Source organism: Puntigrus tetrazona, unplaced genomic scaffold, assembly GCF_018831695.1.
Source record: "Puntigrus tetrazona isolate hp1 unplaced genomic scaffold, ASM1883169v1 S000000397, whole genome shotgun sequence".
NCBI classification, from domain to species: domain Eukaryota; kingdom Metazoa; phylum Chordata; class Actinopteri; order Cypriniformes; family Cyprinidae; genus Puntigrus; species Puntigrus tetrazona.
The window spans coordinates 856,863-870,000 of record NW_025048050.1 but is presented as its reverse complement, the minus strand read 5'-3'; the positions used below and the strand labels follow the sequence as shown (position 1 = coordinate 870,000).

Here is a 13,138-nt window from a genome sequence, read left to right as displayed (position 1 = left end):
GCTATTAACCCGTTTAAACATCTTTCGATCTATGAAAAAGAGGTGAGAGCGCGTCTCTTTGGTGATTAGTGAGCAGGAGACCCGCGGGCTAATGAATCTGACTGATCCTGTGCAGGTATCTGAGCGTTATAAGTGCCACGAGAAGAAGTCTTTGCCGCCTCATATATTTGCTGTGGCGGACCGGGCGTATCAGTCCATGCTGGGGAGACTGACCACGGGCCCCAGGAACCAGTGTATCGTGATCAGGTTTGTGTTACGGTCAGATTAATTCCCCTGAAGAGCATGTGTGAGTACAGTATGAAGTTTCTTGCCCGGTCGTGTTTGTCTTTTTGCCTCAGAGAGGCGCGTAGAGACACGACGAGCATATTTTTAACACATCAGATAAAAGTCCTCGCGTCTGCTTCATTTAAAAACTAAATCAAAACCTTATTGTCACAATTATTTATATATATATATATATATATATATATATATATATATATATATATATATATATATATATATATTTATTATTAATAAAAATTTTTGCATTGGTGAATAACTATTATTATTATAAAATGTATACTGACTAATGGAATTATTTTTTATGTGCTTTTAATTAGTGCTGTCAAATAATCTTGATTAATCGCATCTGGAAAAATAGGTTTTTGTTTATATATGTGCTGTATTGTGTATATTTATTATGTGTAAATGAATACAAACACATACAGGTCTGTATTAAAGTAAAATGTTTCTATTTATGTATATTAAATATTTGCATATAATAAATATAATCATATAAATACCTAAATTTGTAAGATTAAATATTTTATATATATATACAAGCTTTTATTTTGGATGCGATTAATCGTTTGACAGCACCACTTCATAATCTATATAATGTATGTGTATGTATACATCTTTTTTTAGCTTATTTTGTTTATCAGCCGTTTATATCACAATTAAGTTTTTTTGGGGCAGAATTATGAGGTGATATTTAGATATTTTTACATTTTTCTCACAGTTTTCTTCTCAGGACTTCGACTTAATCCAGAGTTTTATACCTCAGTTCTGAATTTATGTCGCACATATATTCATATATTATCACCAACAGGTTTTTTCTTTTTCTTTCTCCGAATTTTCCGTTTTATTTTTTTTTCAATTCTTTGGCGAAAACGATCTTGCATGCAGCAGGATTTGTGAATACTTGGGTTTTTAATCCCAGATCAGATTCAAGACTCTAAAAAAGACTCTTTTGGGGCAAAGACCTTCAACCCGGTCTGATTTGAGTCGATCTTTTCCGGTTCCAAGAGTTAATCAAAATTGGTCTCATTATATATCTGTTAACACTTTCAAACCACCAGAAAAGAGTTTGTTCTTGCTCACTTTGCCTGTCTAGTTTCAGTTTCGTCCCGAATCTAACCGTGAACGTTTCGGATGGACTTCAGTTCCTGGATTCCTCCATAACTTAATAGCATAGTTGATAGCGGTGCTCTTTGCGGTATCATATTTAAGGTTGCGGCCTTCCTCTGAGACTCTGCACAGCTGCTTTACCATTAGAAAGATCGGCCTTAATGTGTTTTTCAGAAATGGAGCCTCGCGGACGTATTCTGTGCGTTGACAGCAGACAGCAACAAAAATGTGACTTTGCTTTCACAGACTTTCTCTGATCGTGTTAACCTTCGATAGAGCTGAATGATCGCCCTTAGAAACCATAGAGCCGTCCGTGAATGAGGCCAGAACCGGTGCAGGGAGGCTGATAATCACCCAGACAACTGGGACTGAATGCTTTTAATGTGTACAATGACAGGGCAAGACAACACACCTATAAACGTGTGTCTGTGTCATCAATTATTAAGAACGCTGCTATATTTAGAAAGCAGAGAGACTGGATGTTTGGTGCTGTTGTAGCTATAAGACAATATAAACTGACTTTGAAATCAGATCAATTATTGTATAGTGTCGTATTGTAAACAATTTTGTATCGTAAAATAAGAATAAATGATATTATATTAGTAATGTGTTGCATAGGAATGTATCTGGAATTTTTTTTATATTTATTTTATATATATATATATATATATATATATATATATATTTAATTTTAATTGTGATATTATTTTCATTCATCTCAATGCGATTAGATAAACTAAATCTGACATAAAATGTATGAAAAATAATAAAATTAAAATGTGATAAAATTTTGAAAATAAACCCCTAAAAAGAACAAAAAAAAAAAAAAATATATATATATATATATATATATATATATATATATATATATATATATATATATATTATTAAAACTGTTAAAATGAAAATCTAAAAATTATACAAATATTACAAAATAAAATAAAACTAGGTTAAAATTATATATACTGTGTGTATTTATTGTGTATATACGTTTAAGACAGTGTTAAATACGACTCGGCTTTGCTTCAAATGGCCCTTGAGTTTCACTTCTGTGATTTTGTCTCATGACGCCAGCGTTTGTTTTACTTCAACACTAATGTTGTGTCCCCTTGTCCCTCAGCGGTGAGAGCGGCGCGGGTAAAACCGAGAGCACCAAGCTGCTGCTGAGACACATCATGGAGCTGTGCAAGGCCAACTCTCAGCTAGAGCAGCAGATCCTGCAGGTACTGCATTTGAATACAGCCACCAGGTTTGCACAGATTAGGACTGCAATGAGACACGATTCGCCAGATGCGTTCAGGTGGTCGGGTGTTTGAGTTACACACAGGATATTGAAACTGTGCTCCACCCAACTGTGTGTGTGTGTGTGTGTGTGTGTGTGTGTGTGTGTGTTAAAGGCACGTGTGTGGTTCCTGGCGTATTCAAATGGTGGGTATATGGGGTGTGTTTAATTTGTTTGTTATAATGTGTTTTTGGGAATGGCTTAAAGAGCCCATGAAGTCAAACTTGGGACTTTTGCGGCTTTTAGTCGGTGTGTATATTAGCATTGAGGTCGTCTCAGGTTTTCTGCCGGTCTCAAAAACGTCTTAAAGTGCCCCTATTGTGGGTTACGAAAGGTTCATGTTTCGTTGTTGGGAGTCCCAAACCGGTTGACGTGCATGCAAGGTCAAAAACGCTTTCATTTTCTTGTAATACGCATTTATTTTTAGCTTATTTGTTTAAGAGCTCCTGAACAGTTTGGAGCGTTTAAAGCTCATTTTGGAAAAAAAAATGCATAACAGAGGCATTTAAAAAAAAAACTTCCACAAATGAAGGCCTTGAAAAGGTTTTGCATTAGAGCAGAGAGTCATGAATTCATAGTTATTGCAATAAATATTGCATGCACTGCAAAAAGCGTTCTTTTTTTAGAATATAATATTTAGAAAATATCTAAACACGCTTAAATCAAGATGCGTTTTCTTGAGATGTGAAGAACTGCTTGCTGAGAAAATGCAGTTTTGGGAGCTCAGGCTTCAAACGCGAACAGATATTCGTCAATAGGGGGGAAAAAACACGGTTTTCCTTTGAATTAAGATGATTTTATCTTGTTTTATCACTTTATTTTGACCAATTCCTCAGAAAACAAGAGTTGTTAACTTAAACATAACCGTACATAACTTTTTTTTTTTTTCTTTGCATTTCTTTAAAGTGTCATCATAAAGTACAGTAAAAGTTCAAAAATGGCCAAAAAAATAAACATCGTTTTACAGCTTATTCATTTTAAGTTATATAGTTAATATTTAAGAAATGTGAGTTTATTTAATTATTTTGTAATTGATTTTTTTTTTTTTTTAATGCTACACAAAACAATAAAATGGCACATTTCGGCTGTTTAATTTATGCAATTGTGAAAAAAAATGTGCAAAATACATGAAAAATTGAGCAAATATATACACAGCCTTTTTATTATCCAATCAAATTGGTTTTATAATAGGTATGCACATTTATAATACTAATAATAATAATAATAATAATAAATGAAATGAAATGAATACATACACAATTAAAACTCGAGCCGTTTTTAAAACCAAAAGCCTCTTAATACATCTCTTTTTAACTTGGTATATAAATACTCAAGCGATTTCATGCGGTGCCTGAAAGTATGTGGGTGCGACAGCAATATTTCTGAGCATCTGTCTGTAATTTAAGGCCTCGTGTTGGTTTGAGCAGTAGATGTGCATGGCAGAGGTTATTTCTGTTTGTTCCTTCACTACTTCCTGCTTCGCTGTAGTGTTGTGATTTGACGGCAGTCGGCATTGTTCTTATCTCCCATCATCTGACCCGCTCAGATCTGAAATTACAGGCGACAACCGATACTATAAAACACATTTCCACGCAGGTCCTGCTCACCATGACGTCACGTCTTTCACGTTTCAACAGCAAATTGATCAAATTTAGCGTCAGTTGCAAAAAAAAAAAAGCAGGTATGAACCGAACAGGTTTCCTGTCTTGCTTCAGATCGCTGAGATGCGCTGAAACGGCTGTGAAATGTCCAGCTCTTTCCACATCACCATTTCTGACGAAAGAAGAAAGTTGCTTAAGCGGGTTGTGAATGACGGCGTGTTTTTCGAGGGAGCTGAGAGACGCTCACTTCTCTAAGCCCCTGATGGAGGGGTCATTGTGAAAAGGCGGCGTTTAGTGACATCGGCGGGCTTGCGGTTTGTTTTTCGACAAAGAGGGCGAGAAATGGCGTCCTTTCACCCCGGGGCGTTTGCGTTCAGTTTAACAGTAGATCTGCTTTACATGGGTTCACAGCGATCTACGGCTTTCATAAACAAATGAATGTTGTCAAAACACTTTCTGCTTTGATTGTGGGAACGTTAAGCCGCCCGGTTTCTCTAAAGTAAATGGAAACGTATAATAATCCAAAAGTTAAAGTGCTGTGTTGTTAGGCTTTACCGCTTGCGCCATTTGAACATTTATAACCGTTATTTTGGGAACTATTAAAGGTTTTTGCATGATTTTGGTGATCTAAACATCGAAACCGACGTGATGTTCGAATTGGGAAAATGTTTTAGCAGTCGATCAAAATATTACATCATCAGCTGATATTTGTTTGTTTTTTTTAATAATAGAATTTTTCTGTTTAGCCGATAAATGTTGTTGTGAGTGGGACCTTTATTTTGACAACATTCAACAAAAACGCGTTTTAAGTAACTGAATATGTTACAACAAGGTTTAGATTTTTTAAAAAAAATTATTTTAGTTTATTTCTAATTCTAAGTTTTTGTTTATACCCACACACACACATTTAAATTGATTAAAAAAATGATATTATTATATGTATAAATATAAAATAATTTTATATATATATGTATATATATATATATAATATATATATATATATATATATATATATATATATATATATATATATATATATATAAATATATATTTATTTATTTATTTTTAATTAATATTTATTTCTTCCATCTGCAATCAAAAGAAAAATCTGCATTCATCACTCACTATAGTGTTTATACTTTTATCCTTCTGTATAAACATCCATATAGTTATACATAAGGATGTTTCATGCACATTTAGGTCTGAGCATTTCTTAAAGGTGAAGCATGCACTTTCTGCATCAGTCCCTGCAAATGAAACCAAAGCAGGTTTTAAACTGGCTTCCCCAACATTTCATCCCTCTGCCGTCGCTCAGACAAATATATCACTCAGCTTCAAGCCAATAAGTCGGCATGCCTGACGCTTTTCCAAGCCGTTACAGCACCGTACGAACATTTTCTCACAACTCTTTGGCGAAGACAGGATGTCTGGGGGAGTTCAGAGAGACATCGGAGAGGTTTAGGAAGTGACCTTGACTCTCTGAAGCATTGCATCAGCTTCAGCCGCTGCTGTGACTCAGGAAAATCTCGCCGTTATATTATCTCCCGATCAGGACGTGGTATAGCTTGACCCCCGTCTGCGCATGAGGTGAACCACCTTTGTTCCATGCGACTGCTCTTTCTGTTTCTGTGCTTCCGTTTAACACTTTTCAGCATCCTGTTTCTACGACGTGTGATGTGCTGCGAGGTTTAAGTCGCGCCGCACGGTGTGTTTGCATAAAAAAAGTGAGCAAACTTTATTCTTGCCCTCTGACGTGGAATAACTGGTTTTAGGATCTCCCGAAGAAAGATGAGATTCAGCAGTCCTGCTGTTCCTCTCCGCTCTCTTGCTCGTCGGTTCGAAGCCAAGTTGTCAGTATATTCTCAGAGGAGCGTCTTAGTGCTGCTCTTTCATAGCTGATCATTAATAAATAAAAAATCGTTAATAAAATGAGTCTAAGTGGCCAAAAAAATGAAACAAAAACGAATGAGTTAATAGCTGACATGCTACAATAAATCTATAAGTTATTATTATATATGAACACGGTTTAAAGCATTGTTCCTCAACAGTTCATATCTTTTTCCTGACATATTATATCAGCATACACTTATTTGTTCTGGTTTTTGTTTAGATGGGTAGATCCGAGATGGTCAAGTCTTTATTTGTAGATATTAATTGGTGTGTTTATATTAAAAAATGCAATTATGAAAAACAAAAAAAAAGTATATAAACGAACATTTTAATATTTAGTGTGTATGTGTGTAAAAAGAACAATTTTTATCCATTTTAGTCATGTGCTGCTGTTTGATAACAAAGAACTGAACAAATTATCGTGACCAAATTATATCGCTGTTCTCTCCACCAGCGCTGTGGTGCATTCTGGGACGCTTTTCTATTTAAGCGTTTAGACTCTGCCTAACGCGATTGTGCCTGTTTGTGTGTGCACAGGTGAATCCACTTCTCGAGGCCTTCGGAAACGCCCAGACGGTCATGAATGACAACAGCAGTCGCTTCGGGAAATACATCCAACTGCGCTTCCAGAACTCTTCGGGTTTGTTTGCGACAGACAGAAAAGATAACGAGCTCTTTCCCACCGACCGCAGTGGATCGTATAACTCCTATTGGGCGTGTTTCTAGACCAATAAATCAGTCCAGCGTTCGTTGATTGATCATTAACCTCCGCTTCTGTGCTTTTGTAGTCAAAGGGGCCAAGATCAACGAGTACCTCCTGGAGAAATCCCGCGTGGTTCATCAGGATGAGGGAGAGCAGAACTTCCACATCTTCTACTTCATGTTGGCCGGCATCTCGGCGGAGGATAAAGAGATATATGGCCTCCTTGACCCCACATGCTACCGGTGAGTCAGCTGTGATGTCATGTGCCTTTTCAGACCGGATCGGCATCATTCTTTACGATGCGTGTCATAGATTAGCATCTTACTCATGCAGTTTATTGGAGGTGTGTCACACAGTGCCTCCTACAGAACTATTTGTCGCGCAGACGGCATGTTTTCTTAGTACAGCGTTCATTGTGTAAAAGGTCAGTACGGAACATTTCAAGTGAAGCAGAGATCTGATTGGTTAAGACGTATGCATTACAGTGATTTCACAAGAGCGCACAAGGCTTGAGTTACGTATTCTGTTCAGTAAAAATATTAATAATATTAGGCTAATATACAATTGAAATCATTAAATTCAGTGTTAGGCCTTATTTATTAATTTTTTTACATTCAGCATTTTATATACATCATTTCATGTGTTGGAAACTTTAATTTATTTAATTTTTTTATTTAATTTTAATTTCATACTATTAAAAATATATATTTTATTTTTAGCAAAAATGAAACAAAAAAAATAGGAAAGCTGGATTTGTTTTTAGGACAAGTTTTACTCAAAATGTTGACTGATTAAAAAATTAAATAAAATAAAAACAAAAAAAGGCCTGGGTTTGGGGCTCGCACGCAAGGGCCTGGTGTCCTGGTCTTACCCCACGGGGCCCGGGCCCGGCTCAGCCAGAAGGAGCGACATGGGACCGACCAACGTGGGTCTGTTGGAAACGTTTAGCAGAGCCCCCTGTCAGGAAGGCCTTTAACTCCCACCTCCGGCTGAGCTTTGACTGGATCCCGAGGAAAGTGAGTCCGAATGAACCATGTTCTCTGCCTCCGTTGTAGACGCGGCCATTCGGAGCCGCGCCATTAAAGTCTCTGGTGCCTCTCGTGGCGGCAACCCCTGAATCCTATTGAGCCTGGTTGGCTCGTGGGACTCCTGAGGCAGCTGATAGGTACCAGCGGGCCAAGCGGACTGCGACCCGGGTGGTTGTGGAGGCAGAAGCTTGGCAGAGTTTGGTGAGGCCATGGAGAAGGACTATTGTACGGCCTCAAAGAGGTTCTGGCGCCCCATGAAGGGGAAGCAGTGCCCTGGCAACACTGTGTACAGTGAGGGTGGGAATCTGCTGACTTCAACTGGGGGACATTGTCAAGCAGTGAAATCTCCTCAATCCCGCCGACTGCTCTGCTTCCACTGAGGAGCCCAGAGGAGGACTCGGCCATCACCTGGGCTGAAGTCACCGAGCTAGGTAAGACGCTGCTCAGTGGCAAGGCATCAGGGGTGGACAAGATCCACTCTGAGCTCCTCAGGTTTTGGATTTTGTGGGCCTGTCTCGGCTGACACGCCTCTGCAACATTGCATGGAGGCTGGGGACAGCACCTCTGGAAAGGCAGACCAGAGTGGCGGTTCCTCTTTTTAAGAAGAGTGTGTTCCAGCTATAGGAGGGAGACACTCCTCAGCACCCCTGGGAAAGTCTATGCAAGGGTATTGGAGAGCAGAACTCGTCTGATAGTCGAATCTCGGACGCAGGAGGTACAATGCCATCAGCTCTATACCCTCTGCAGAGAATTTGCCCAACCAGTCCACATGTGCTTTGTGGATTTGGAGATGGCATTCGACCCTGTCCCTTGCGGTGTCCTGTGTGGGGTGCTCTGGGAGTATGGGGTCCAGGGCTCTTTGCTAAGGGCCGCCAGGTCCCTGTGTGATCAGGAGCTTGGTTCGCATTGCCGGCTGTAAGTCAGACTTGTTCATCTTCCAAATAAGCCAGAACTGTTTCTTCATATATTATCACGGTTAAAATGTTTAAAAATTGACTATCAAATACTTCTAAAATGCAAAAAGGTAGTTTAGGCTTTGACGAGCTACAATGCAGCTTTTCTGATTTCGACCTGCTCTTTTGTGTTGGTTTCAGTGAAGTGCATGAAACCTGTTGAACCCGTAACGCAGCTGTAGTCGCCAAATATCGTCTTTGCACGTAATTCATATTCCTGCAAGCCTAGCACTGAGCTTACGTCTTTCCGCTCTCGTCAGGTATTTAAATGGCAGGTTTGGGAAGGAATGCGTGATTCAGGCCTGGCGTGCGAAATATGCCGAGGTGTGTAACGCCATGGACATGGTGGGATTTGAGGAGCAGGTAAGAACAAAGCCTTCCTTGTTTGCGCCTTTTGTTTTAAAATCTTTTTATATAACATCTACTCAATTAATAAGATGCTGCATTAATGTGACCCTGGAGCACAAAAGCAATTATAAATAGCATAGGTATATTTGTAGCAGTAGCCAAACATGCATCGTATGGGTCAAAATGATCCTTTATGTCATAAATTATTAGGATATTAAGATATTTTGTACTTTTTCATACCTTAAATATATTAAAACATACTTTTTTTATTAGTGATATTCATTGCTGAGGACTTAATTTGAACAACCTTAAAGGTTTTAAAGGATTTTTTTTTTTTTAGCAGTATTTAGATTTTTTTTTTGCACCAAGTTTTTCATCCAAAAATGTCCCTTATTACTGGTTTTGAGGTCCAGGGTCCAAGTGTGCAGAAACCTAACAGCATTTGTTCAGTCTTTGTTTATAGACCAGGATTTATTCATACAATAAAGAGCCACAATTCGCCCCTTCCACGATTTAAAGCCTTAAAAAGGTGTTGAATCAAAGCAGAAAGTGATAAATTGCCATTGAATGATGCACCCACTTCAAAAAATGACTATTATCCTTAGTGTTTTTGTTTTGCTTCCCGGTACAAACATGTAAACATCCCTAAATCAACATAAATTGATTTTATTTTTTATTTTTTTATTTTTTGCCAAAAACTTTGGGTTTAGGACAGACGTAAATATTATCACTGTTGCACTGTCAAATGAGATGTATTTTATTATTTTTATTTTGCATTGAAATATTGTAATAGTAGTAGTATTTAATTTTTATTAAATATTTTTTTTGAAAAAAATATAATAATGTTAATTATTATTATTATTATTATTATTATTACATGTATTGTTGTTGTTTTTATATTTGTTTATTTTATATTTACAATAGTAATATTTATTTGTTGGCTATTTTAAACAGTAACAACAATATTAATCATTTTTACTATTTATAATATTTATTTTACGTGAAATATCGCTATAATAGTTGTAAATAATATAATATAACATAATATAATAATACATAAACTATAATGTTGTTGTTTTTGTTGTTGTTGCTAAATGTTTTTGGTCGAATAGTTTTATTTAGTTAATTGTTATTTACAACAGCAGCAGCAATAACAACAACAACAACAACAACATCCTTAAATCAGCATATATTGAAAATGCAAAAGAAATAAAATAAGTCTTGTTTTCTGAGAAATTGATCAGAAAGTGAAAGCCAGCTTAAAACAGAAACAAATGTGGGGAATGAAAACTTATTTTCCCTTCAAATTGAAGTCTGCACTGGGAATTGGCTTTTTTTGCAGCGTGATCTGAAGCGACACTAAAAGTTTTTTCTGTATTGGGGTTTTGCAGGAAAAGGTGGACATGATGACCATTCTAGCTGGCATTCTGTCTTTGGGCAACATCACCTTCGAGACGACAGACACTGATGCTCTAAAGGTCTCTGAGGGTTCACGTGGGTGGTTAAAAGCTACTGCGGTGAGTTTCTGTTCGTTTCTCGCAGATGTCGGTTGTGGCAGAATTCACAGGTCGTCTCGACTGTGGTGCGTGCGACGGCTCTCGACCGATGTGAAATTCGTATTTAACACCAAACTTTTAACAGTGCTGTTTTTAGTGCGTCAAGTGTGAAGACAGTCAGGAAGAGAAAATAAACGTGCCACAGATGCTTGGTAGATGCGCTTCTTTTGTTTCTCCAAAAGCGTAATGGGTTATGTACAGCTGTGTTTGCAAGCATCTGCGTTAATTTTAAAAATGTGATTTTTTTTTTTAGGTCTAAAGAGGTTTACGTAGTAAATGTACATCGCTCTGGTTAAAGTAGGTCTGCACGATTAGTGCAGTTCTGAAACGACAGAAACCGATTCTATCTATCTATCTATCTATCTATCTATCTATCTATCTATCTATCTATCCATCTATCTATCTATCTATCTATCTATCTATCTATCTATCTATCTATCCATCTATCCATCTATCTATCTATCTATCTATCTATGCATATGTATATGTGTATATGTATATATGTGTATATGTATATGTATGTATGTGTGTGTGTGTGTGTGTGTGTGAGTATGTGTGCTATGTGTTTCAGAGAGTGAAACCTGGTACTGTGTTCATTTAATTATCTGTGTTTTTAGCAGCTCCATTTTCCTAAACTTGTAATGAAAAGGGCTTATAAACAGGCTGTTGCCAACGAAAGAGAAACTTTTAAGTTTAGGACAGACATAAATATTAGCACTGTCAAATGAAATGTATTTTATTATTTTTATTTTGCATTGAAATATTGCAATAGTAGTATTATTTAATTTTTGTTGAATATTTTCGAATATTTTAATGTAAATTATTATTATTATGTATTATTGTTGTTCTTATTATATTTGTTTATTTTATATTTACAATAGTAATATTTATTTGTTGACTATTTAAAACAGTAACAACAATATTAATAATTATTACTATTTATAATATTTATTTTACTTGAAATATTGCTATAATAGTTGTTGTAAATAATATAACATAATATAATATAATAATACATAAACTATAATGTTGTTGTTGTTGTTGCTAAATGTTTTTGGTTGAATAGTTTAATTTTGTTATTTACAACAGTAGCAGCAATAACAACAACAACAATCATAATAATAGTTTTAATATACTGACCTATAATCTGGTCAGTTTTTTTAAATAAAACTTTTAATTTGGGACAGGCAAAAATATTCGTATAGTTTTATCGGATATAATTTGCATATTGCAGGTGAAAATGTTGCGTTTGGTCACACATCTCCTTAACAACACACATTCGAGGAGCTCTGCCTGACGACACAAACTCAAGTGATACTTATTGCTTTATAGATTTATTCACACCAAACCTCGAGCAGCAGTAATAATGATAAGGAGACACACACTCACGCGCACACACACACACACACACACTCACACACACACTCACACTCACACACACTCTCACACACTCTCACGCACACACACACACACACTCTCACGCACTCACACACACACACTCTCACACTCACACCCACCAGGGAGAAGGTAAATGTCAGCCTCGAGCGGCCTGCTGTTTATTCAGGTGAATTACGGCCCATGAGCACACAAAGAAACACTTTTAAGGGCAAACTGAAGGAGGTGTGTATCCGGCTACATCTGGCCTTTTACGATAAGACACAGAAAGGCCCGAAGTGCCTATGTTTAGACTCTGTTAGGTCATCTTACCTGACTCAGAAAGATTTCCATTTATCAAATCTACTGCTCTGGTCTTTAACTTATGGACGGGATTAGACCCTTTAGATCAGGGGTGGGCAATTAATTTCTATCAGGGGCCACATGAGAAACTAGAATTGCGTCGAGGGCCACCAACTTTTTTTCATTGTAAAATGCTCTAAATTAAATATTTTGAATAACTGGTACTGATAATCAGAAGAGGAACACACTTTGTAAATATTTAAATTAGGTTATGTGAAATTATGGTGTATAGGTTAAAAAAGAAAACAAAATCATTTTTGAATCAGTGCAATTTATTTTTAACTTGTTAATTTTCATCCAACAATGCAACAAATTGTGATTTAAAGCCCTTGCTCTGATGAAGTTAACTGTTTTACTGACAGCATCAACTACATGTTTCATTTTTAACACTGTCTTACACAACACTTCCCGATGTATGATACAATGCAAAATTTTCTGAACAGGGTTAATTTCTGTGACTTTATCCTGCATTCTCTTCTCAAAAGTCCAACATTTTTCCCTGTCAGATTTGGACAAAACTCTGGATCTGGTGTTGTCACACCTGCAAGCTTGTCTCATTTCAAACCTAAAATGTTCAAACATGCATTTACCTCTCTAAATAAATCATTACCAGTAGTTGTGCCTTTTATTGACTGCATGGCTGCCAAC

The 13,138-nt window shown here is 36.7% G+C and overlaps 1 protein-coding gene across 4 annotated transcripts in view; it reads left to right on the top strand.

Annotated features, from left to right (window-relative positions):
- Positions 1–13,138, top strand: part of LOC122333837 (myosin-IIIb) — a 34,353-nt gene that overhangs the window by 491 nt on the left and 20,724 nt on the right. For 2 of the 4 annotated variants that reach the window (XM_043231655.1, XM_043231654.1), the window contains exons 2-8: positions 1–42; positions 116–246; positions 2,513–2,615; positions 6,703–6,805; positions 6,954–7,110; positions 9,110–9,212; positions 10,589–10,714. The exon at positions 1–42 is cut by the window's left edge and continues 24 nt beyond it. In XM_043231655.1, the coding sequence (XP_043087590.1) occupies positions 1–42; positions 116–246; positions 2,513–2,615; positions 6,703–6,805; positions 6,954–7,110; positions 9,110–9,212; positions 10,589–10,714 (765 nt within the window). The remainder of the gene's footprint in view (positions 43–115; positions 247–2,512; positions 2,616–6,702; positions 6,806–6,953; positions 7,111–9,109; positions 9,213–10,588; positions 10,715–13,138) is intronic. The other 2 variants (XM_043231657.1, XM_043231656.1) reach the window with 2 other exon arrangements.